This window comes from Xiphias gladius, chromosome 7, assembly GCF_016859285.1.
Source record: "Xiphias gladius isolate SHS-SW01 ecotype Sanya breed wild chromosome 7, ASM1685928v1, whole genome shotgun sequence".
Taxonomy (NCBI): Eukaryota; Metazoa; Chordata; class Actinopteri; order Istiophoriformes; family Xiphiidae; genus Xiphias; species Xiphias gladius.
Genome location: NC_053406.1, coordinates 4,354,678 through 4,381,027, shown reverse-complemented (window position 1 = coordinate 4,381,027; position 26,350 = coordinate 4,354,678). Strand labels below are relative to the sequence as shown.

The 26,350-nt window shown below is 40.6% G+C and overlaps 3 protein-coding genes across 11 annotated transcripts; 1 reads left to right on the top strand and 2 right to left on the bottom strand.

Annotated features, from left to right (window-relative positions):
• Positions 1 to 1,741: 1,741 nt before the first annotated feature.
• On the top strand, positions 1,742 to 7,602 carry xaf1 (XIAP associated factor 1). 5 transcript variants are annotated; one of them, XM_040131664.1, is made up of 8 exons: positions 1,742 to 1,829; positions 3,044 to 3,157; positions 4,317 to 4,452; positions 4,557 to 4,613; positions 5,166 to 5,391; positions 5,486 to 5,553; positions 6,402 to 6,650; positions 6,743 to 7,602. In XM_040131664.1, the coding sequence occupies exons 2-8, from the start codon at positions 3,120 to 3,122 to the stop codon at positions 6,773 to 6,775; spliced, it is 807 nt and encodes a 268-aa protein (XP_039987598.1). In that variant the 5' UTR covers positions 1,742 to 1,829; positions 3,044 to 3,119; the 3' UTR covers positions 6,776 to 7,602. The 5 variants fall into 5 exon arrangements, with proteins under 5 accessions (XP_039987598.1, XP_039987597.1, XP_039987596.1 ...); XM_040131663.1 differs by lacking the exon at positions 1,742 to 1,829 and adding an exon at positions 1,861 to 2,053; XM_040131666.1 differs by lacking the exon at positions 1,742 to 1,829 and adding an exon at positions 3,252 to 3,515 and having other exon boundaries at positions 3,004 to 3,157.
• A 270-nt stretch (positions 7,603 to 7,872) lies between these two features.
• tekt1 (tektin 1) lies at positions 7,873 to 13,085 on the bottom strand. Of its 2 annotated transcripts, none has more exons than XM_040131660.1 (8): positions 12,998 to 13,085; positions 11,687 to 11,875; positions 11,417 to 11,582; positions 10,552 to 10,680; positions 10,273 to 10,419; positions 9,863 to 10,088; positions 8,459 to 8,655; positions 7,873 to 8,059 (listed from the first exon to the last, which is right to left on the bottom strand). In XM_040131660.1, the coding sequence occupies exons 2-8, from the start codon at positions 11,850 to 11,852 to the stop codon at positions 7,900 to 7,902; spliced, it is 1,191 nt and encodes a 396-aa protein (XP_039987594.1). In that variant the 5' UTR covers positions 11,853 to 11,875; positions 12,998 to 13,085; the 3' UTR covers positions 7,873 to 7,899. The 2 variants fall into 2 exon arrangements, with proteins under 2 accessions (XP_039987594.1, XP_039987595.1); XM_040131661.1 differs by having other exon boundaries at positions 11,687 to 11,956; positions 12,998 to 13,067.
• A 221-nt stretch (positions 13,086 to 13,306) lies between these two features.
• Positions 13,307 to 26,317, bottom strand: inpp5ka (inositol polyphosphate-5-phosphatase Ka). Of its 4 annotated transcripts, XM_040130324.1 has the most exons (14): positions 26,209 to 26,317; positions 25,678 to 25,756; positions 22,860 to 22,964; positions 22,650 to 22,758; positions 22,190 to 22,306; positions 21,179 to 21,354; positions 20,979 to 21,090; positions 20,718 to 20,827; positions 20,542 to 20,568; positions 18,396 to 18,621; positions 16,862 to 16,999; positions 16,693 to 16,776; positions 16,511 to 16,615; positions 13,307 to 16,353 (listed from the first exon to the last, which is right to left on the bottom strand). In XM_040130324.1, exons 2-14 carry the CDS (start codon positions 25,746 to 25,748, stop codon positions 16,258 to 16,260), a joined length of 1,476 nt encoding a protein of 491 aa, XP_039986258.1. In that variant the 5' UTR covers positions 25,749 to 25,756; positions 26,209 to 26,317; the 3' UTR covers positions 13,307 to 16,257. The 4 variants fall into 4 exon arrangements, with proteins under 4 accessions (XP_039986258.1, XP_039986259.1, XP_039986256.1 ...); XM_040130325.1 differs by lacking the exon at positions 26,209 to 26,317 and having other exon boundaries at positions 25,678 to 26,007; XM_040130322.1 differs by lacking the exons at positions 25,678 to 25,756; positions 26,209 to 26,317 and adding an exon at positions 23,612 to 24,456.
• Positions 26,318 to 26,350: the final 33 nt, after the last annotated feature.

Sequence of the window (26,350 nt, the reverse complement as noted above, 5' to 3'; positions counted from 1 at the left end):
TTTTTTCCCCTCAAAGCCTTACAGCAGCATTCTGCTATGGTTGTAGCACAGCCACAGCAGACTGCTCTCGTACCCCTTGATACTCCCAACCTGTCTGTTCTCTGAGCTGCTGACAGTGCTCCTCCAGGTGTCTGCCTCTGTCCCTTTCCTCCTCCAGCTGCTGCCGACTGGTCTGCACCTCAGCAGCCAAAGCCATGTCCATCTGGAGTAAAAAACGCATGGTATTCTTTACAGCCCATATACAAAGACCACTGCGGTACTCACTGTGCACCTACAGAACCTTGGCTTTTTGCCAATTCTAAATACCAGCTAAGAAAATCTTCCGGTAACAAAAAGTGAAGAGAAAAATTGCAAGAAAACAAATGAGCAGCTGATAAAGTAAATCAAATACCCAATCATCCAAAATATTAAAATGTCAACCAACATATGAATTAATAAGGCCAATTATTTTTTCGTACTTGTTATTCTTGGATTTCCTGCTTCAGAAACACAATATGGATAAGTACTGATATATGAATACATAAATATTTATAATGTAACTGTTTAAATATAGAATTTCAAGTTTAAAATTGTTTTAGTTTGCAAATTAGTTTTTTTTATGACATGACAATGAAAGTGGCAGAAAACCCGGCAGTTTCTGACTCGTGTTTTCTTATTACATAGTTTTGGCCATCATTCTTATCACAGCATTATACACACCAGGATCGTAATAAAGGCACAGTGACAGAGAGAGAGAGATTAGTTTATATAACGGTGAGTGAAACGTCGCCATAACCAATCCAGAAGTATCAAATACAGTGTTAACGTAGCAGCATTAGCTGCCTCCACTGTCTCCCACAACCTCTGCGCCTCTGTGGGAGCTTCATCTCTCTCCCGGTAAGCCTGCTGAGGTGGCTCCCTGAGCTCCATCACCTCCCTCCTGCTGCAGCGCTGCCAGCTTCTGCTTCAGGTGTGCTGCGCCAGGAAAAAAGTCCCTCTATTCTCTGACATTCTCCACACGATTTTTATATTCACATATCTTCTTAATATCCATAATTCTAGTGTTGTAATTCTGAACTGTGTTGTTTAAGCGGCCCCCATCTCTGCTCTTGTTCGGGTACTACTGCATAGCTGTGCCCAGATAGTAGCTGCTGCTGTAACATACCAATACACTTCCTGAGATCAATAATGTTTTTCCTTATCTCAGTCAGTTACTAGATTTACACTGTTGCCACGGCGCGCTCCCGTCCCACAGGACCCACTGCGTCGTCAGGGGCCTTTGAGTGGCGTCCGTTATCTCTGCAGATCCCACAATTCAGTCCCTGGATAGTCCCCATGCACCCATCTCTCGAATGAAACCCTCAGCCTCCTCCTCAGCCAACAGCGGTCGCTGGAGCGGAAGGGCCATAGCCTCTGGGGCTGTGGCCCCTGCACTGAGGGGCAGGATGGCTGAGCGGCCGTTCCCAGACAAGGGGGATTGGGTGCGGTTGAGGGCAGACAGCTCTTGTAGGTGAGCTTGTGCCCACTCTTAAGCTCTATCTGTGCTTACTTTTTAATCTTCCCGGAAAATAAAAAAAAATGTTCATTTAGATAAATGGCAAAATATAGTTTGTTAAATAATCTGATACCTCATTCCAGAGTAACGTAGTGGATACGTAGACCTGATCATACTGTACTTGTGATGGTGGCTGAGCAAAATCAAATTACAGCCAAAACTACTACTGTTCATTACTCATGCGGTAAATTCGCCACACGGGCTCCACACGAAACAAGCCTCCCCTGAAACGTTGACCTGGCACCTGCTCCTGCCACCGTCGCCTCACTCCAAATGCCACCAAGCTCCAACGGCTGTGAGTTCACTTCACTCAGGATAACGTAAACCCGTGTAAGGACGCGGTGAACGTCATCTAACTGAAGTCAGACTCGAACTACAGCCAACAAGTCGCCCGCGAGCTTTCCGGGCCACATTCTACCGTGAATCGACAGGCCACAGCAACAGTGGATTTCAAATCTCGTGCACGTGGCCAGAACGACGCCACACGTTGAGGGAAGGAAAACGTCAATATGTTTTGAGGTTAAAGGAAATGTTCTCAGAAAACGTGGCTGTATTCGGTTTTTATTCTGGGTTAAAAACCCATCTGTTCCCATCGTAACAGTCGCTAGCTTCCGGCACCCGTCGTCGTAGTGCTTTCCATCCAAACAGTGGTTCTTCCACATTCAACAACTATCGGAAACACCGCAGCCCTCAACGAGGCCATCCATGAGTTGGCGGATACTTTAATTTTTTGAGTATCATCGGCTGCGGTGTTATAATATATATGTCAATGTAGATTAAAAGTACCCATCCACGTAACTCAGATGGGACGCTTTGGGGACGAGGAACACCAGCGTTGTATGTTGTATGTCATGCCATCATGTTACGACGAAGACGCTGTTTTGCCATTCTTTAGAAAAAATATCCTGTTTTGAGGTTTCGCTCTTTTGAATTATTTATAGCTTCGGGGAAAGACCGAAGATTAAAATCCACTCTCCGTACGACGCGACGCAAGTCGACAGCACTGCGATCCACAGTCTCCATAATGACCATAAAGTGGATCTAAATGGCGTGGACAAGATAATAGGAACACCTGTCAGTATAACTCAGTACAGTTCAGAACCACTAACTACATCCTCCCCAGTGTTGAAGAAACACCATCAAACAATTATAACCTTCACGAAGGGAGGATTTATTGCATCTGACTGCATTCATTCTAGATACATGTACGCGATCAACTGGTACGTGATTGAATAGGCACAGAGATCAGTGGTTTATAAGATATCGCTCAATCAATTAGGCAGCGAAGTCAATCGATTACTGTTTAGAAATCTCTGATAAAATTGAGATCTTTTTAGAGGCAAAAATCCTAATTCCACAAAATGATTAAATCTGAGCCATTTGCAGCTCTGTGATGGTCCCGGTCAAGCATGGAATCATATTTATGGAGCTTTTGCGACACCCTGTGGTAGATGCGCAAAATAGCAGGTGGAAGAGACGATTTCACTTTCTGTTTTGGTGAAATGATAGGAAAAGTGCCAGGTCAGTTTCCAACTCCAGATTATTCTTCGACTTTCCGTGGATCTTCATTCAAACATCTCTGTCGATGGACAACAAGAAGGCAACACGCACCTGCGGCCAATGGTGAGGGTTAACTTCATGTGAGTCGCGTTGGAGGAGTACACACCAAATTACGTTTCAAAGTATGGTTGTTTCAGGTTGTTCTGATCACTGACAGGTGAATATACCACACCCGGACTTAAACCAATATGGACGTCGAACAAATCGGTCGGAGTCACAGTTCGGCGTTCCCGCACACCGAATAGAGTGGTTTGTCAGTATGATGTTTACAGCTGTTGCACCGACACCGCACAAAGCAGCGAGCACTGGGATGAAGTCCTGCCGGGTGCGTTGTGTCAGACGGTATTTGTAAGAGACTGAAAAGAATTGGAGATCCCGACACTGTACCAGACGACATCTGATGATAAGGCAATATGAAGTGGTAAAGTGTTTTATTGTAGATCTCCATGTGTTTAGAACTTAGAAGGTACAAATTCTCCGTTCACTTCCAGATGGTCTATATCTAGCTTGAACTCAGAAAGGCTTTGGAAACGGCAGGTTTATCCACAGTGGAGACATAACTATATTCATGGAATAATACAGTGTACAGTAGCCACCAATGAGCACATTGCAAGTGAAAGGAACAATATCCAAATCCATGGCAAACGTGAAATACTGAATATTCTAGTCATTCTTTATTTTTGAAGAGAGAGATAGTAAATAAAAGGCTAAATATGACATAGTACAGGGCAACTTTATAAAACACGCTTCACTTTCTTAAACTTTCCGTTATGATGCAGACTAAAGTGAGGGTGTGTACAGATGTATTTTGTGTTTCTCCAAATGGACATACTGCTCCTATTAGACTGTGATGGGGAAAATAAAGCCATGAAATACAAACAGGATCACTGCCCTCTGCATTAGACAGAGTGCTCCTTTATGACCCACAGCACAGACTAAAGACCACATCTGTGACTTTTTGATCCTTTTTTTTTTTTTTTTTTTTTAAATAACTCATGCAAGGGCAGGGTGAAGAGTAAATTTAGTGTCCGTTATCTCTTCACTGTCCTTCCTCCAAAAAAAATACATCATCATCCCCCTTTTCTGACCCCACAGCACTAATCATCTCTGTACAGTCCCTTTATATACAGTATATATATACAGTACATTCAGTGCTGTATTTTGTTTTAATAAAATGTTTCCAAATGAAAAAGATAGATGACAGTCTCCCACTCTCTTTAAGCCACAAGGAGGTTGCAGAGACCAACTTCGCTCTGCATGAAACGCACTGCAGTCGCTTCTTATGTCTCTGTCCTGACTGTGATGAAGCAGTTCCCAGAGAGCAACTGAACCAACACAGAGAAGAACAGCACACTCAGGTGCGCACACACACACACACACACACACACACACACACACACACACACACACACACCACATGATGGTATACTCTCTGTAGGTTTACAACTCTGTTGGTTTGCAGGTGAGATGCTCCAAGTGTAACCAGAAGATGGAATGTTGTCACCTAATGGATCATGAGGTGAGTCCAGTGGTAACTGATGGCCGGACATAAGGAGTAGTATACTATTGTACAGTATAGGAAATATCTCTCATGTAATCGACATGATTTTTTGTTTATTATTATGTATTTTTATTTGTCATTTGAGTGATTTTTATATTGCTTTCCACCTGTATTACCTCCCACACCCCCAGTCATCACAGTCATCAGTGGCCAAAAAAATGACAAACTATTAACCAAATAATATGAGCAAAAACATTGAACATGTATAGAAAAAAAAGACCCTGGTGATGTCATAGCGATGTCATCAGGGTTATCTCAGCTTGTTTTACCTGCTTAGGGCAGAGTAGGGACTAAAAGTACGGATATCTCTCGATGTTTCTGCATTGAAACTCCAGATCTTGTCATTTCCACTCTCATGCCAACAAATCCCAGAATATATCCCATATTTTAAATCTTGTCATGGCAGAAAAGCCACGAAAAGAACAACAATACAGTACATACAGCAACAATACAGTATGTGCCTCACGACATGTCTTCATCTGTGTGACTCAGCTCTGCTTTGTCTCCCAGTCTGATGAGTGTGTGGAGCGTCTGCAGACCTGTCAGTTTTGCGAGCTGGAGCTGCCGTGGAAGGAGCTGGACAAACACAGTCAGGTCTGTGGGAGTCGCACCGAGCTCTGCAGGGACTGCAATCGCTACGTCAAACTGAGGGACCAGCCGGAGCACAACTCGACCTGCTCGGCTACTAACAATGGCTCAAGTCCTCCTCAAACTACCAGCACTCCACCAAATAAGAGTAAGGGCATGCAGGATTCAGCACAAATTTCAAACCCCCGCAATACTTTGATCTTCTCTGATTAACTCTTGCCCCACCCATTTTCTTACCACAGCGAAAGTAACAGTTAGCTGTAGCGGATGTATGATGTCATTTCCAGCTGAGGATATCGAGAAACATGAGGTATACATTTTTTTCTTATGCATATTATGGGCACAGTTCCTCAAGTTAAACAGGTTATGTGGAATATTTGAAAAAACTTGAAAATTATGAACCCTATAAGAAAGACTGGCAGTTCCGTGTCATACAGATCTGAAAATGCAAAAAAAATTACATTCTTAAAATTATGTTGTGTTTGAAGTTGTGTGACATGATATGAATCAACATTGAAATAGCTGGTACTTCACATATTTGTCTAAAGTTAAGGTTGATGATGATGTGTGATGTCGTCCATTGCAGCTAGTAGTCATGTTTTGTGAATTTCTGATAACTTTCCAAAATTGTGTTATTATATCCTTTTTTTTGTCAATTTGTTTTTCCAGATTGTCGATAGCTTCCAAACTTTTAAGCGGTTATTGCTTTGCATAAAGCAGGACTATGTGACTTTTGCTTAACAGCAGCCACTGAAGCTACAAGTGGCAATCATGAAATAATGCCAGGATATCGCTAAAATGCCAAGATATTATAACAGTAGCACAAGTGGATAAGAGTCATGAATTACGTACTCATTGAACTGACTTAGTAATATGCGTTACACAGCAATATTTACCTAAAGTTTGCTAATTTTTGCCACCACAAGTTACTGGTCATGCCGGACCACGTAAGGCTGTGGCAGTAAAACCCATTAGTGTATTGAATTGAGCAGGGGTGCATTTCACTGCTTATGAATTTAACTTTTCATTTGCAAGAGAAATGTGTTCTTTCTTCTCTCAAAAGTAACATTGTCTCGCTTTAAGCCCAAATTCACTGTACAGCATTTTCCAACATGCAGTCACTTAATTAATACCTTTGTCTGTATCTCCACAAACCAGCTGGAGTGTGTCCAAGCATCCAGGTGGGACTATTATAAAGAGGCTAAGCTAGAGGAGGAAAAAGTGCAGGATGAGGGTGGATTCTGCAGGCAGGTGACCCCCCTTCGGTTAAGCAGCACCTATAAGGCAACCTCCCTGGCAGACAGACTCGGCAGAGGTCCCTGGGGTGATGGAGGAGATCCAGACCAGATCAGCACTTGCCCCCACTGTCATCTGGCCCTGCCACTCTTCACACTACGCTGGCATAAGGTAACATCCCTGCATCACGCAAGATTTGTTTAAACGTTGCTGAAAAGTTCCAATGATAAGACATTTTCCCTCTCCTCTCTGTGTGTTTTTAGGCGAAATGTCAAATCTACATTCTCTTGAAATAAAGAGAACTCCACAGGGGATATGCTGTTTCCAAGGTCTCTGATAAAAATGCCATTGGCGAAAGACGAGTATTTGGGTTGTTCAAATGTAATTTTATCATTGCCCTACATTAGAATTTTTTTTTGATGTTAAAATGAAGGGGTACATTTTTTTTTTAGTTTTAGTGACCTATGCTGCTAAAGACCCCATTAATAACTATTAAAACATAGACTACATGACAAAATCTGAATTCCTTTCAATCAAATATATTTAAACGCATATTAGGATTCTGCTGAAGCAAGTTCCTGTGACATTTTCTGTGTTTTAGTTAGTAGTATTCATATTATTTAGAGTAAGAGGGAAGTATCTGACAAAGCTTACGTGACTGACATCATTTAGGCTAACGTTATCAGCATAATGTTTTGTTATTTGAGGTATATTATACATCTTTGTGAAATGTAATTTCTCAGAAGATTAAAACATTTTCAAAAATTACCTCTTTTACTCCTCAATCTAATAAAATGGGTCATATGTTAGTAAACTAATGTTATTTTTGTCAGTTGGTTTAGTTAGCTACAGCTACACCTGAGAGTTACTTGATGTAATTTTTAGTTATAACTAATCTGTACGAAAGAGCTAGATTGTGTAGTGCAAGCCATTTTAATTAAGTGGCCTGTAAATTTCTGCTCAGTAAACACTTCTGGTAGAACTAGGCTAAGTCTGACCTTACAAACAGCTTGTGCAACCGGATCCCGTTCACCTTTTCACAGGTTACTTATTGCAGAATTCTGGCCCATATTAAGTGAAATATGGAGGTGTTTTATTAATATGATTAACTCATACATTGAAATAAATCCTTCCACAGCTAATTTTTTAATTAAAATATGATTCAAGCGTTTTTCATGAAGGGGCAGAGAAATTAATAGGATTGGAACAAGTATAATCATTACTGAGAATCTGGCAGGTAGCACAGCAGTCAATTAAAAGTCTCACAACTCTCACAGTGAAAACCTCAGAATAAACTGAAGAAAAACAATTTAGACCATGGTAAGAGAAATATACTAACACATATTTTGAAGTGAATTTTATATAACTGCATTTTGAAAGAGATAATGGGCATATGTAGACCTTTCCTGTTGCTGACGGCTCAGAAGTTATGTATGATAATGAGCTCCCTGTGCTGGGCGCAGATGACCTCATCAATGTAGAGAGAGCTGGCCTTTATCTCGATGTTTTCCTGCAGCCTGAGCTGGCAGCGAACAAGAGCCCTCTGCTCCTCTTCTGACTGGGCCACCGCCTCATGCAGTCTGAGAGTACAGAGATGAAGAGACGTCACTTAATGACTTGTCCTAAATGGTTAGATCTCTCAACAATACATCAGCTAATATAGGAAGAACAGTGGTAGAAACCAGGAACACGATTCTTTTATTAAATAATAAATATATTTCATAGGTTTTATTTTTCTACTCATAATGGTGTTTTACATTCTTTGTTGCAGTCACGACACTTTAAGACATGTTTAAATTGCCATTTTTATTATAATTTCTGAAATCCTCCCATTTGTTGTATTTATATTCTAGATTACTTGGATATAGCTTATAGCTACAAAAGCCGTGTGTCCACACAGGCATCATTAAACTTTTTTTAAAAAAATGCTTTTGTTGCATCCTCCCTTCACATCAGAGACGAGTGTGTCCTGGCCTTACTTGTTGATGTGAGTGGTGAGCTGCTGGACCTCGACAAGGAGCTGGGACTGTGCTGGATCTTGGCATTGCTCTTTGCCAGGCCTCTGGCGGCGCAAAGCCAACCGGGCCTGGGCCAAACTCAGGAAATGTTCATTCTCTGTGATGGCCACTTGGAGATCCTCCCTGATCCTCTGCTGGCTGGCAAACTCAGACAGAATCTAGAGAGAAGGGACGTGTCACATCACGGTCAACCAGTATTTACACGTTATAGTAAATTATTAGTAAGATTATATCAAGCTATAGCTACTATGACACAGAAACAGTACAAAAACATTTGAAAATAAATGGAACCTACTTATTACAAATAATTTCTTAGTCCTATGAAATGAGGTGAAACTAAAAAAAAATCTTTTTTACTTTTAAAAAAAAATACAATTCCACTAAAAGTAAATTAAATGTGTTTGTTTTTGTTATTTGGGTGTAACAACCCTTTAATTTTGTTCAGTTTCAGCACAATCAACATGGTGAAGTCTTAAAACCCACAGTCACACCAGATTACTTCTATATCTACTAGTGATGAACCATGAACCTTGTGTTAGCACTCACATACTGTATAAATGAAGTCTTACTTTAAAGCGAGATGATGCAGCTTTTGAAAGAATAAATAATACATTCTTGTTACAAAAGTTATCCTAATTGTTCTGGTATGACCAGTGGCTTATGGTGGCTAATTTTAGCTATTAGCTAGCATTATAAAGATATTGCTGTGTAAGTGTCATTATTGAGTCAGCTCTCTGACTTTATTACTTCTTTTTACTTGTTCTACCGGTAAACTACACAGCATTTACCATTATCCCGTAGCTGCCACCTGTGGCCACAGTTGCTCTGAGAAATTTGGGCTTTCTACAGTAACTTGATCATTTGCATAAAATAGAGTTTGACTGATTTAAATAGTTTTGGACTGAATCTGCTAGTAGTCAGATTCATTCTGCATCACGTGTACTGATTATGCTATTGCAATACAATAATGTGTTTATGCTTAAGATTAGGAGGCTTGATATGTGTTGGCCGAATGGAAGGGTCTCTGCGACAGCATATAAATTACGTGCTTTTAAATCAATGTTAGTATCAACTCAAGTGTGATCTCTTTGAAGCCAATGTTCTATTAGAAAAAAGTCAGTACACTTTTTTCCACCTTTCCATTCATATTGAAAAGATCAACGCTGACCCACTAACATCTAATTTATACCAAAAACTCAATATTGACATGATAAATCAAACCATAATTGTTAAAAAACAAACCAAATTTACTACATTCCAATTTTTTACTCTAACGTCTGCCCTCCACTGACTGACTTTGTTTCTTTTCACCTCTCTCCCCCTCTTCGCCAAATACAGTATAAACCATACCCTCATCTGCCCTACCTTGCTCAGTTGATCCTCCATCTGGCTTTTGGCAGACTTGATTTCCTGGACGTTCCGCTGAAAGGCCGCTGTTGTGGCCTGGACCTGCTTCTGCATGTCAGCAGCCGTCTGCTCCAGGAGAGACTCCACTAGGGCCCGTAGGGACAGAGAGTTGGTTTTCTGCTGCTCCCCTTTGGCTATGTTAATGTCTGAGATGTTTTCCCACTGCTTTTGAGTCACTGCCAAGCTGAGCGATGAGGACAGTTATAAACTTATGAAGACCTGGAACGAACTCAGTTTCTTTTTTGTACATTTCCACTGTGTAGAAATGTTGAAGAGAATATGGCAGAGCTCTTCTAGACATACACTGACAATGTTTTCAAATCAAATAAAAATTTTAACTTCAAAAGGTCAAGATTCTTGTAGTTCACCTTGGCAAATCAGTGTTGGTATTTTTGGACTTCTGCTGGTTTTTGATGGAATGGGTGGTCATTAAGATGCAGGAGTTGTCAATGCAGTGAGCCTCATATTTTTCCTTCAGATCCTGCTCTAAACGGTACTTGGCAGATCGGTTCAGTCTGGAACACAAAGCAGTATGTTTTGACTTTGGTTGTACTGTACACTCTAGCCAGTGGATTGATTTTCCCCTCAGGTTTCAAGACAAAAAAACATCAGAATATTCAAATGGTTGGCAAACATTTGATTCTCACCGCATCTGCTCAGTGATCTGCTCTACTACAGACTGCAGAAGGGAAGCCACACCCTCCATAACCTCCCTCTCCTTCAGCAGCTCTCCATCCACCTCATCGTGCAGCTTCTCTGAAGGAAGACGTTTCATTCTGCAAGCAACGGAACAAACACAAAGAGCTTTACTCATCTGCTCATCCGTACTGCACCTGTCACCTAAATATTTTTCGCCAGCCCTCTTTCTTCTCAGTAACTGTTTGACAAGAACTTTCTTCCCTTGTAAACACAAAATAGTGCTGTTGCCATAATTCTGCCGGCGTACAAAAATGCTTTCACCGACTTCATTTGCCTCACGCCTGCATCCTGCATTACGCTTCAGTTGTAGACTGTATATGAAAACGAAAGACTTTATATACAGTCTATGGCTGCAGTCTTCTTGCCACACTTTTTTTGACTTGTGATAGCATATAATACACAGGTGAAACTAATGAACGGTAGTGATGACTCTGTTCCAGTTAGGTGCACCAGCGAGCCATGCAAGTAGTAACACTTGTGTCTGACCAAATCGAAATATCTGCAATAAAAAAAGAACAAAATAGGATGATGGATGTGACATAAATGCTTTAAGAGTATTGCGCAGGAGAGAGGCAGGAATTTCTCAGTTCAAATGGCTTTACTTTTTTCATTTATAAATAAGCCTAATAGTAAGAGAAAAAGGTGTTGAAAGTTTAGACCGAGTAACTGAAAACTAAAGATAGCTACCAAGCTATAAGACAGATGCGATCTAAGGTGCAAGGGAAGTTTCTTAAGTAAAGTAGCTAAAGACTATCATACATTTTATCTCTGGCTGATCAAGATCCTCTTTTGTCCATCCTTTTCCAGCCTCACCTCTCCTCCAGACAGAGAACAGTGACTCTCAGAGACTCTTTGCAGGCCTCCACGGCCTTCAACACTCTGCTCTGCAACGCTATGAGGACATCAGTTTCCACAGTAATCTCCTCCAAATTCCGCTCCAACTCCTTCTTCAGGAAGTGGATGTCTCTGACCCGCTGATCTGAAAAGCAGAGGGAAAAACATTGCAATACACCTCTGAAGTCCATTGAGACGTTAACCTTCTGTACTAAACACAGACTCGCTGATTTGTATTCCCCTACTTACCTAGTCGCTTGTTGTCATCATCGTGCATGCGTTCACATGCTTTATTAGTTTCTAGGATCAGCCGCATACATTCTGCTCTGAAGAGCTCTGAGTGGTTCCGCATCACCTCAACATTCACTAGATTAGATCCGACATTTTGCTGGGGATTGCGGTTCGGGACAGACATTGTTCTCCAGCGGTGCTCAGTCACTGACAGAATAGGCAGGCAGGAAGAATAGAAATTGAGCTGCGTTGCGTTAACTTTGCCTTTGCCTTGCTGAGATCACACTGCTACAGGACAGACACAACATCATTCAACACATTACTAATAAAAACATATACATAAGAACATTTCAAAACACACAGTGCCATAAATGTAAAGCATAAAAACAATATACATTAATTACAGTCAATTCAAACGTTATATAACCTAAACATATTAAAAACACACAAACCATAAAAAATTACAAAGACAACCAACTAAAAACAAAATGTGCCTTTAAGTGCCAGAGGTTTACCATTCAGCAGTCGAATAGCCTCAGCATATGTACTTCTTTTAAACCTTAGATTTCAAACAGAGTTGTCTGAACCTCGTCCCAGAGGGCATTTCCTCCAAGAGAGGAGCTGCTGGGTGAGAATCATCGCCAACAATATTCAAGGCTTCCTGGTGAAGCTGAGCTTTCGAAACCGGAGGCAAAAGAAATGTCAGAAAGAAATAGGACAATTCAAACGCATCCTGTGCAAATGCACTGTTGAATGAAAAAGTCTTGGACAACACGGAGAAATGACTGGTTTGGTATGCCTGAGACACGGGGCCATGCTTGTTAGGTGTGTGTGTGTGTGTATTAAAAGAAGAGTTTAAAGCTATAACTGCCAATCTGGAAAACCCTGTAATCTCCAGATACTAAACAGTGGTTTGATTTAATATTTCAAGTAGTGTCATAGTAAAAAGACATTATGTAATTTTATGTCAGTAATGAACATACTTTGATAAAACGGTCATTTTTTTCCACGTCACATGGAATTTTTATTAATTTTTCAGGAATGGCCCCCCGCGTTAGCTATTTGCTTTGAAATAGGTGTATGTAGCCAAGAATGTTACCGGGTTTCCCCAAGCAAATAAAAAGTTTAGTTCAAAAACACTGTATTCCTATGGAAAAAAAATATTGCTTTGCGCTACCGTTAATACCACGAAAACCAGCAAGCGTTAACGTTAGCCGCTATTAACTCAAGCTAGTTATTGGTTTGAAACTGTCATTACTTGTGGTTCCTCGCTAGCGTCACCCAAAAAGATACATTACAGCTAAATTCAGGCTTTTCGTTGGACCATACCTTGATCCGTGCTGTTGAAAAACCAAGGTGTATCAGTCTTAATGTCTTCTGCCTGTGGCTTGAGTTACAGCGTTACAAAACAAAATGGTTACTATGGCAACAAAACGCCATGTCGTGGAGGGACACGGCCAATTTTACTGCTTTGACCACAATCATTTCAAAAATCACCTTGCGCAGGTTGGAAGGGACCTAAGTCTACTCCTAATCACTAATAATAATAATACAAGTCTATATGTATAATTACTGAGATGGCTGACTAAAAAACCCAAGTTTAATCAATAGACCACACAAAGAATAAAGTGAGACTTATTTAATATTTGCATTTGCAAGGCTATACATTTGTTGGTATTCTGTTCTAGTACATTAAATTTCATTACTAGGTGAGAAAATACGTCACTCTTCAGTCGAAAAATAAATTAAATAAACATTGACATAAATTGGCAGATATAATCGTTTCCAGCAAGCCAATAAAAACAACATTCAGTGAACGAGATCTTCATGGAGCTGAAAGTTTAGAACAGCAATATTTAAAATCAAGAGGATCTCAGAACAAGAAAAGGCCATGAAAACCATGTCATGTTATGATAAATAATCTAATGTTACATACCGTATCAAAATTGAGCAGCACTGTACAGTACAGTAAATGTAAAGCGACAATCATTTCAAAGGCACTTGCTGAATCCATATTGTTCTCTAAAAACAAGTTATTCATTTTCTTTCGTAGTACAAACTAATAATAGCATGAAAGGCTGTAAAAACTTTCTCATTACAATAAACAGTGCAACATCCTTCATCTTTAAGTTATCTATTTCACTGTGACACCTCAAACAGTACCAAATGGAATGATTAATATTAAGAAAAACCACTGGTGGGTAAAGAGCACAGCAAGCTGAAAATGAGTTATAACTGATCAGCTCCTCAAAAAAGTTAAAGTTATATAATATATATCTATGTATTCAAGTTCTCAAGGAAAAACTGAAGTTAATTAAAATACTATGAGGAGAAAATCAATACTGCAAAATATCTTCTCATCTTCCTACAGCAGTCGTATTCACACACCGAGGCAAGATATTCTGTAAGCCCCATAAATATTTCAAAAAACATATATTAAAAAAAATGAAATATCCATTTTACACACTACAGCAATGCTCTCAGGACAGTGAACAGATTAAGATCAGTGCTGGAGGACTAATAATTATACTCATTCTGCATGATGTTTTCATGCAGACGAGGGGGTGGAAAAGAATAAGAATAGTCAGGTCATCTTGTTTTTAAAGGAATAGTTCATCTCAATAAATTTTTATTTCTCTTATTTCTGTCTTAAAGCATTTTATTCAGTCATCATCTAGTACTTAACCCCATGTCAGTCAAATCTGAGGTCTGTGGGGCCACCAAACAAAAGCTTCATTTCACGTAAGTAAACTGGGCCAAATTTAAACAGTTAAAAGACAACATAAAAATGTCGCATTTCTCAGTCAAAAAATGCTTCCATAATACAAATGTGTTGTAGAAAAACAGGATTTTAGTCACATAAAATGCCTCTGGTCCCTCGCAGCTTACAGAGCTAACAGGTCACTGGTAGAAGTGTTATTTCTCTGAGAGCTGTGAATGAACCACTATATGTCCAGTGGTCCTACAAACTTCAACAGAGTTTGAGGTGACATGGGCTGGTTGCACTGTGACTCTATTTTCATTTTAGGTGGGGTATTTCCTTTTGACAACCACCTCCTACAGGTATGAAGCTCTGATTATACCTTGAACAAGGAACACTTTTTATTTTAAAGCTTTAAGCCAAATTGCAATGAACACACAAAAAGTAAGCTCTGCTCCAGCATCATATTGGCTTTGCCTTGAGCATGCAAATTAGTCCTGTATAATCACAGAGTGGCTTCAAGAATGCCCGTCTCTTCATGTTTGCTAAGTAAGCAGTGAACATCTGCTTAAGCAGTGAAACACGTATTAACCCTGTGTTTGACATTGTGACCACAGTGCCAAGTAAACAGAAAATGGCCAAAGAGCTTTGTTAATTTTGCAATTCCCTTTTCCTTTCATAATAGTATTATGTTTCTTAGTTAGTTATAGCCTTATTAAGAGTTCCAGCTTTTCTTTCAGTCACACTCTGAGAGCAACTTCAGCATTTGGAGGTTTTTTAAACAAATATTTTCGATTCATTAAGACAAACTTGAAGTAAGAACTTCCTTTCATCAACTGATACATTGGACTGATCACACAAAGCAGCAGGCTTTTACAGATCCTACAACATACTTAACCTACTATTTTATCGATACGTCTAATCCAGGGCTTTTCAAACTGACACCATGGGCCCCCCTTGGACAAATTCGAGACAATAGTGAGGAATGTAAATTAGTTAGCTGTGGGCTACAACTTCAGCTCTTTTCGCCTGTATTTGCATACATTTTTGCAAATTAGTACTATTAAAAGAATGCTGGATTAGCTATTAACAGTTCCTGTTTGCAATGTACCCCTGGATGTACTAAGAAATATCACCGGATTACTTGGTGCTGAAGAAAACTTAAAAACGCAATGATTCTCAGGCAAGTTAACACTGAACATTGATATATCGGGAAGTGTAAGTCACACCAAATCAAAATATGTGCGAATCATTTCTGTGCTCAGATTTGGTTACATTAAGTAACCTTCAAGCACCTATCCCCTTCACCTCACACTGTAGCTTTACCTCATGTCTCTCTCTTCGCACAGCTCTGCGGAAGCCCTCTGGTCTTACCTGTTCCCTCCCATTCCTCACTAACAACACACACAACATCCAATCAGAAAGTTTCATCATATTGCATAACACTATCAGGTTCTAACTAATTCACTGCTGTGCCATGTTTTAGCCCACAAGACAAAGCTGCCACTTCTTTGCTCAGTGTAAGGTCAATTTAAATTTGAGTTTCCATTCTAATCTACCCGTTTTCAGGTTTTAAATCAGTTGTTAAAGGATTAAAATTTCCTGCTTTGACTTTGGTCCGACCTTAAACTCTGGTTTAACATATATACAGAAAATGTGACGATAGAGACCAGTCGCAAAACAAATTGTACTGACTGTGTAACTAATAGCCATACCAGTAGCATTAGATGTGGGCATGCGTGACAGCATGAACAGGTAGCATTTCCTAATCTGCCCTTTCAGTGGCAGGTTAAGAAGCACAGTTATGAAAAGCCTAGTCGTTGTTCAGGCAATCCAGGCCCAAATAGTTTCATCTGTACATCATACCACAGCTATGACTCTCAACAGATCAGTTCCAAAGGTCTTCACTCGCTACGGTTTTGTCTAGTCCGTTAATCTTCTCGGGTACCAAGCCTTCCTCAATGGCTACCTTGGACTCATGGACCTAAAAGAGAAAACCACAGGTCACCCTGATACTTACTTACATGACCAGGACACTGTTTAAATCAGTTTAAGGTTGTCCCTTTGGATGAATGGAACAATAAACATCCATTAGTGGACTTAACTTGGCATACAGTACGTGCTCCTACAGTATTACTCACCTTGAATGGTTCACTGATTCCAATGATGCACCGCAGAGTACTGCTGTAGTAGCACAGCACGCACTCTCCTCCCTGCACAGGGATTTCCTCTTTACTAACATACACCTGCAAAAACAGAGGCCCATTAATATAATCTGTGGGGGTTCTATAGTACTTTTACTCATTGGTTAACAAGCTACTACCTGTATGATTTCTTCATTGAAGGCCACCTCGTCGTCTTTGACCCACGTGTAGGTGATGTAGTCTGTCATACTGGTGAATCCAACCTGAATTTCATACAAACATTTAAGACTCTCATACTGAAATATCACATTTAAACTGACAATGGTAAACGGCTGTTGATTAGCCAACCTTATAGAGTCCAATCCAGTCCCATGCACTGGAGGGGAACGGCTGCAGAGGGCTATAGAGAACCATGGCATCAATGTCTGCGCTCCAGTCGCCCTCTGCCTGCAGACGCACCAGAGGAGTCTCGTGCATCTTCTTCAGCTGGATGCGAGGGGAAATAAAGCTTCTGAATTTAAATTGTCTTGCCTTTTGATGGTGAATAATTCTACAAATAAATCTGTAAACTTAGGGTCATTTGTAGATATTCAGGAGGATATCAGGATAAATCCTGTTATTACAACTTGTATTTTCTTGTTATAGGTTTGTCTACAGTTTGTATCAGCTATAGCTCACCAAGTGAGGGACGTGGGGACAGGGTGACATCGCTAGAGATATGTCAGATGGGGAAAGCAACAGTTGCAGTCAGACAGTCTGATCAGTTTTAAACGAAGCATGTCAAGCCAACTCGTGATGACATGCGTTTAACCGCAGCCTCACGACAGGGGATAGCCATGTCCAGCCGTGCTGCTGTGGTCCTGCTTGGCAGCAGGGCAGACTATGGCCAGCCCCTGCTGGTCTCCTCCCCTCAGTAGCTTAACTCATCTGTCTGTTGTCAAGACCCGAGAGAAAGCTGTGTTTTAAAAAGTCTCTCTGTCTTCAGCTCTCAGTACTTTTGTTGCTTGGACCTTACTCACTGTGTTTTGTTGCTTTGTTTCACTCTCATGCCCCTGTTTGTACTTTCACATATCAGCCTTATTTTACTGTTCACTGATCATTCTCAGCCAAATTGGAGCTGTGTTCAGTTACCTATGATGATGCAGATCTCAACAATTACTTTGTTGAGTACAATATTATCATAACCAGTAGAAACAATGGCCAAAGAGAATACAGAAATAAGACCCAAGTTGTAACATAGAGCAGCATTTCTTTAAACCCCTTTAACAGATAAGACTGGCAATATTCCACACTTTTGTTATTGTCAAAAAAAAAAAAAAAAAATCACATGAAACGACCCAAACTTCCAATTCATTAGTCTGTCTCCAAATACTTTCTGACTTTCCAAGCTTGCCCATCGTTTTCAGCTCCAAGCCCTTTCCTTCCTACTGAAGACATAAGTCTTTTAAAACATTTATTTTTGGAGTGTCCTGGTAGCCGAATGGTTACGGCGCACACATAGGCACAGCGTCTATGGTTCAATTCTAGCAGGAGACCTTTGTTGCATTCACACTCTATCTATACCTCCCCATGTTCCTAACTGCCTCTTAACTAGCTACTGTAAACTCAAGGCAAAAAATAACCTTTCAAAAAACATTTTTCAAAACAGCTCAGTAACTTCCTTAAACAGCTGGGGACTATAGTTTTTAGCAAGTGTGACTCAAACAGGAGAAAAAAAAATCGGTTTTTGTTGGGGATTGTGGGATTGGGTCAAAGTAAACTACAGTGTGTGTGTTAATGGTAAGGATATTTTTAAGAGATTTTGGTCAAGCAAAATGACTTAAGGATGGTTAATTGTATCTATGTCATTCTGGAGAACACAGTCACTCTTCCAGTTTCTCACCTCCAGTGTGAAGATGCCAATCACAGGCTTGTGGTCACTGATGCAATACTCCATGTTGCTGTTGTACAAGTCCTGCCTGATCTTCAGAGGGTAGTCTTCATCCTCTTCCAGCTGCTTGATCTTTTTCACATCCACAGTCTTTTCATCTTGCAGATCAGGGGTTGGGGCTTTGGGTCCGAGCCGCCACAGAATCCTGTCCGTCCAGGCAGGTTTACGCTTCTTTCCACTAGACAGGTGAGAAAGTCAACAATTTATAGCAAGAATCAACACTGCTGTGAGGTCCATGACTAGGTAATGGATGAGAAAGTGAGGAAAAAAACAGAAAAGTATCAAACTATATAATGTTGAGACAATAACTCTACCCTACATGACATACCAGGTGAAGTATCGAGATGAAAGAAAAAACTTTAAAACAACTTAGTCTCTTTTAAAGTTGGCTTTCTTATGATTCTGAAAATAGTAGAATATTACCACACCAAGTAATACTGACATTTCCTAGATTGATTTATACTCAAAACTTTTTCTTGTCATATTTTTTTATATATTTGTTGAAAGGGCAGCCGGCATGAGAGAAAATGTTTAAAGATGTATATCGGAGCCATTTCTATGTCATGTCAATCCATATTATTACCAGTCGCGACAGTGTGGCTGATATTGTTTTCACCTTGTGAGTATGCATGTGTGTGTGTCTTTGTGTTTGTGTATGTGTGTGTGTGTGTGTGTGTGTGTGTGTGTGTGTGTGTGTGTGTGTGTGTGTGTGTGTGTGTGTGTCTGTCATCATGGCAAAATGTGGTCATGGAGACACCTACTGTAGCGGGAACAACCACAGAGGTAGTTTTGAGTTCTTTGGCAGGTTTTTATATGTATGTCTGTGGACAGACTTCGTTACCGCAATAGCGTCACAACTGTACAGCATACACTCATGAAACTTTACAGGTGTGTAGTTGAGATCAAGATGAAGGCTGAGTTCGAAGATGGGTGTGGTCCAACCCATGAGGACTGGGTACACATGTAATAATGTAGTAATAACTACGCAGCACTCATGGGTAGGAACGTCAACATCTTGACGGGTGTCATGGCTGAGGTGATTCCATTGCAAAATGGTCTCTAATTACAACTCTGAAATTAAAGATGGCAGGTTAAGTTTTTGGTTTTATTTTGCAATTCTTGCCATATATCCAGTTTTAAAAGGTTCTTCAGATATAGTGTTTCTTTAAATTTTGCTCAATTTAATTCTTAAATGAGATGTTGATATAAGGATAGGAAATGTGGCTATGCATTACCGCCACCACCTGTCAATCGGTGAAATAATGTGAAACCGTCAGTGGGAATGTGCACCGCATGGAGATGCGTGTGATATAAACAAAACAGGGATCCACTCATAAAAAAATAAAATAAAAACATTTCTCCTCTGTGCCACTAGTGGTCATAAACTCCACAAAGTAACTTTAACAACAATGTTATCTCCCCAACTAACAGGCCTGTGAGCTCAGACAGTATTCTGTAACAAACAAGAATTTCAGTCTGATAATTGGTCTGAAAAGGCTGTTAGTTGTCTGCTTGTTTTTTCATCTGCAGACTGTTAAAGGCCAAGATAATCTTCAGTAAGCCTTTAAAAACATGGTTAACAGTTGCTACATAAAAAAGAGGACACTCCTTTTATCAGCTTGTTAAAAGTTGTGTGTATGCCCATACTGAAGTGCAGTTAGTAGAATTAAAAAAAGAGGTCACCTGATATATCAGTGTTTCCCACACACAGACTTTACTTGGGCGGACTGCCCAGCTATACTAAATGCAGGCAATTTTTGCAATTTTTATTTTTATTTCTTTATCCGTCCGGTAGAGCGACTTCATCCACAATCGATCAACTAGTGGATAATCCCCCCTCGCTCTACCCCTCCCATACATGTTCTTTCCGCTATTGCTACAATGGTCTACTGACAATCACAGAGAAACACAGAGGGAGAGAGAAAGAGAGGGAGAGAGAGACCTTCTCTGATATTACCTTAGAAGACGCAGACAGGGTGGATATTTTATTAGCCCCCACCCTCCCTCTGCTCAGCTACCGCCACAAATAAAATCTAATTCGGTTGGAAACACTGTATATTAAGGGGGATTTGGACACAAATGCACTTTGCACTCTTACTTAAAGCCAAACCATGTCCTGTAGAGCCTGTGAAGTTGAAAAGAGGCACAGATAAAATACGTACAAATTAATATTTTAAGGAGGCAAGTACTGAAGATAAAAGTGATTTAAAAAGTACTATTGATTTATCAGGACTGATTATGTTCATTTCTTGTATGTTACTTGGAGACAGTTACCTGCTGTCATAAGTATCAGAGTTTAAGTCAAACTTGTATGTGGGTTGAAAGTCCAGAGGCCCTTCCTCGAACTCCTGAAGCATCTTTTCTTTCTTCCTCATCATGATCAACTGTGAATGATAACACAAATTTCCTGACCTCTGAAGCTGAAACAAACACAGCAATAAACCATGACTAATAATTCAAGTTGGTGCATGACTGAGATCCTGGTCAGGAGTTAATTATACTGTAAATAGCTGGATGATTCTTTGAGTGTCAAACCTGGTCTTTGCTCCACAGCAGGTTGTAGGTTTGATTGTTGATACAGGAGCGGACAAAGTGCATGCCATGGTCTTGAATTCGGAAGTTGAGATCTCCAAACCAAAAGACCAGCCTGGAGACACAACGAGATAAACGAACCTTCAGATTCTTTTAACATCTTTTCAGGTAAACTGGAGTTTCTATTCTGTGCAGCTGCTCACCTGTGGTCAACAATTCTTGGAGCCTTTTTACATTCAAAAGTCTGCGTGTCCATGATGTACTCAAACTCATCCACTCTCTCAGTGGCATATTTCATATGAGCAGCCAAGTGGCAGTTGAGGAAACAGAGCATGTGGCCGTAGAAAGACAGACGTATGGACACACCACCTTTGTTCCCCTGAGAGACAAACAGGAAGAGACAAGAAACAGGAGGAACCACAAGTTCTGTTGAACTTTCTCTGCACTTTTCATTCAGGTTTTAAGCTACCTAAGAAACGTATCAATGAACTTACAACTAAGACAGACGTAAAAGACAAAATTACCAATTTTAAACAAGTACAAAAAGAGCGCTTCATTACCTATTTTCGATATTTTGAAAAAAAAAAAAAAAGATGAGATAAGATGTTAAACATTTACTTCTGCTTCTTTAGTTCTTAAATGTGTCACACAGTGGGATGTGTTTCTGACACATTTTACACACAGATTTTATTCCTTTTCTTATTTAAAGGGGAAGTGCACCAGTTTTACACATCACAGCCCCTTTACAGGTGTTGAGGAGTAGTAGTGCATATGTGAATAAAGTCGTATACAGTCTTTGGTGGCTGTGTGAAATCTGTTAAACGTCTTCAAGTGATGTCACTTGAGTGAGCGTCAGCTGAAGACATCTTTGGAAAGTAAAAAAACCCAGGGGCTCGGATTTGGAAAGAAGAGCGCTTACTAGACCTCTGTAGCCTGCTCATCATTTCTGCTGGAAGCTAATGGCTCCAGGCTGCATTAGCCGCTACTGGCGTTACAAACCTAAATCTCTGACCAAACTGTCAGCAGTTGAGCTGCATTGTTGATAATGCAGGCACCAGCTTTTGACTTAGGACGGACAATGTGTGGAATAAAAAAGACAATACCTCTGGTACTGCTGCACTGATTTTGATCTTTCTTTAAACCATTCATCATGATAGAAGTGCAAATGCTAAACTGATCAAGTACTTTTTTTTGTCTGTGTGTGCACCTCTCACCCAGTAACCAAAAATGCCTGTGCGTGTGTATGTGGCCTGGATTTCTCTGATGAAGGGGACGTGCTCCAGTTTGGAGAAGAAGAGCAGCAACAGACCCTGCATTCTGATGGATGACACCTGAAAAACACACACACACACACACACACACACACACACACACACACACACACACACACACACACACACACACACACACACACACACAGACACACACACACACACACACACACACACACACACACAGAGTATATACAGCAGTGTACTCTTTAATGAGGATATTTTATGTAAATCTAGTTGCTGTTAATAACTCATCACACAACAGTAAAATTGTAGGCATCAAATAGTCTTGCTTACTGCAAAGAAAAACATGACACTTGAAAGAGCAATATGTTCTTGTTTAAATGTAACACACTTCTAATGTATGTGCATGTGTAAGAAGGTGTTTTGAGAAGATCTGTACCTTAACGTACTTCCGTGGTGCCAAGGTAGACATAAACAGATGACTCCATGGGTCATCGAATAAAATGTCCGACACAAATCTCAGTGGCCTTGAGTACACCTCCTGCAGACTAACACACACACAACAGCCACACACACACAGTTTTAACTGTCAGTCACTCAACCCCATATCCAGTTATATAAACAAACTCCTGCCCCTGCCAGCACCTACCCGATGACATAGAGGTCTGGGCTCTTTGGGGAGTTCAGATGGAGAAGCGAGCTTACATGGTCTGGAGGATCAGCTGTGGCCACATTCCACGTCACCATGTGTAGCCTGTGGACATGGAAGTGAGAAAAAAATAGTCATTTGAACAGCACTTTGCATCAAAATATATCCATACTGCATCAGTAATAGATGGACAAAGTTCAGCAGAGAACATGCTATTAGGTATGACAGTATACCCTTAAAATATACCTTATCACCTCATGACTGACAAACATTCAGTTGAGATTTAAAATCAAAGAGCTTCATTCAGTGTGGCAAAATCCAAAGATGAGCACATCATCCGGGTTAAACACGCTTAAAGCTGTTACAGTACATGCACTGTGCTGCTACCACAAGTAGGTCAGGCTAGGACAGTTAACACATAATGAGACAAGTCAACACTGCAGCCAAACTCACAACATCCATGCTTAATTTTCTCTGCTCAGTTGCAACATAAAATGTATGACAGAAATTCAAAGGAGAAAGTTCTACTGAATGGTTTCAATTACCCAGAATTGAGAGTGTCTTTTGTTGGCCAGAAATAATGCACTTCATTGAACCCATAGGAGAAAAATCAATGAAGTAATGTTAAAGAGAAGAGTAAAAAGAATTCGATCAAAAGGAGAGAGTAACATTAATCCTGTACAAAAACGCAAACTATCTGCACCCTTCAGCTTACAGAAAAGCCAAGCGAAGAGGTGACATTTGTTTTCCACCTGAAGCTGTCTTTCTTCGGCTGGTTGGCTCTCTTGCCACAGATGAGGAAGGCGTTATCCAGTGTCTTAACCACTTTCTCGTGCAACTCGTTTTGGGGGTCCAAGTCATCCACGCAGGTCATCAGCTGGTTGAGCCGATGGCGCAGAACCAGTTTGCTGCCCGTTGACTGTGTGGCATCGCTGGATTGGCTGTCAGAGCGGACGCGCCCTGTGCTGCCTAACAGCCGACGGATTTCATCCATTCTGCCTCAAAGTGTGAAGCGCAGCAAGGTCGGCTGTCTTCTTTGAGAGGCCGAGTGTTGACGTTACAAATTACAGAAGCACAAAGTATTTGCTAAAGGAAAACAAATCGTTGGCAGTGTTTGGCAAGAAAAAACATCCAAAATTTGATGATTTTAAGTACGTCTGGATTGCACAAAGGGAATCAAATTAGCAACAGTGTAAAGTTTCGGTGGCTTCTGTAGAATCAAATCACTGAGTGAAATGAGGAAAGTCCACTGCTGCACAGTTGGAGTGAGGGATTAGTGAATTGGTTCATTTGTCTACAAGTCTTCTTTGTGTATTAAAAACCAGGTCTAATCTCACTGTAAATTGTTTCAAGATTAGGCTGATTAAAAAATTGGGAAACCAACTTGCATGCGTGAACATAAAAACTCCTTCCCTATGCAAGCTGTTGACCACCCGGCTGCCCTTTCCTAAGGCAGGACGGCAACAGATGGGTTTTTCCTTCAAATCCGCATTAGGTATGTATTATTGGGCAACCTAATCCACCTGCCAGAGTGCCGTTAGATTTGTAGACTGGCAAACATTTCACTGTGTTTAGTCTTGAAGCACATTTAACCTTGAAAGAGACAGACAGTTATGCTTTCAGGAAAGCCTTGGAGTTCTGGTATCAGCAGCCACCGCCACAAAGAGCTAGTCAACAAATTCTCAATGCAAACCCTTAACCTAATGAAATAACAGAATTTTTCTGCAGCTATAAACTTAAATGTCACATTCAAATGCAAGACCATGAAAAAAAAAGGAGTAAAGAATAATGTGGACATTGTAAACTCTTTCTTTCTAACTGACTTTACAACCAAACCTGGACAATGCCATCTCTGTCAACAGAAGGCAACACCAAACTTCCTACAAGAACAACACAAAATAGCGTCCATGAGGAGATATCGGCTGCTCTCATATGAAATTGCGGATGAACCATGTTAAATAGTTTGGGAACTTTTAAAATCACAAAGGATTGACTCAGACAACAATGAAGCAATAAGAAATCTCAACTGAAAGTTATGGCAGAAAAATTGAACATCTTGAAAAATCACTCCTGCAAACTCTTTTGAGTTTACAGACTTTATACAGTATATAAATTGTGTGCCAAAAGCAAATTGGGCTCCATTCCACATGTCATCACAGCTCATCATAATGATCCCCTAATCACAATATCATATTTCCCATTATATAATTGGGGTTCTTTACCGTTCTTAAATTGCTGATCATTTGTTATGGTTGAAAAACAGTTCCCTTGGATTACAAAGGCAAGAAATTAAGCATATATCCCAAACGGGAACTTTTGATTATGCAGTCAGTGAGTCTGTCTTCACCACCTGCACCTCAACAGTCTGGGTTGTAATCTACAATCAGGATAACACGAAAGGCTTTGGGAGTTCGAGTTGAGTAGAACACTGTCCACTTAAGAGAGACACAAAAGCAGTTTCTCCCGCACATCATTACATCTATGAGGTAGTCCCTACTGTGTACTAGCGGTCATATGAGTATATGCTATGATTATGATTGCTTGTTGCACAGCAAATCCCAACAATGACAAATTCACATGGACCTTGGAATCTTGATGGTACTGCTTGTGGACACTATGTCTGCTACTGCTCGACTTTTGTACACCGTAGAAGGCGATGTCCCTCTATGACAGTTTATAAGCATTTAGACGCTAAAGAGTACGCTAGCAGGTCTGTGCATGATTAACACAATGTGCCAATGGGTTCGTACATTTGCTGAGGAGCATGGACTTTTCGGCAAATGCGGATGCAACAATGTGCGCAGGGGAGAGTCCCAACCTGAAACTGTCTCTGTCGGAGTTTCCCTTCTTCAAACTGGGGTCGGGCTGCTCCTCATTCTCCTCCATCATGTCCACACCTGGAAGGCAACGAGGCAAACCCGCTGTAACTTAAACTAAGGCAATCCAACCACAGCTAGATCCTGAACAAAGTAAATGCAATCGTAGAGGTTGTGTTGCGTGACACTAACTGTTAGCTAACATTGCTAATCTCTACTTGATGGATTTGACTACGGATGGTTAACAACACGGTGTATAATATGGCGCATTTCATCTCTGGCTTGTGCAGACTCGGCTAATACAGAGCTCGTATTATGACATTGCGTTGAGCCAACTTCATCTAGCTAGCCTAACATTAACGTCACGCCCCGCTTTTGTGGCGTTGTCCCCTGGTAGTGTAAACGTTAGTTAACGGATAACGCTAGCTATATTGTGCAGCTAGCTAAACCAAGCTTCTTTTTTTTTTTTCCAAAACACACTTCACACGCGAACTAACAACTTGTACGAGTGAGGGCGTTTTAGCGTACACTACCTGATATGCTTTGGTGGTACTTGTTTTCGTTGATAATCTACTTGCAAAGAGACGTACAGTAGACTGACGTCAGCCGCCTGTTTACAGTAGGTAGTAAGTAGGTTGCCCCCTCCCGGACCTTTACCCGGAAGACAGATTTGCC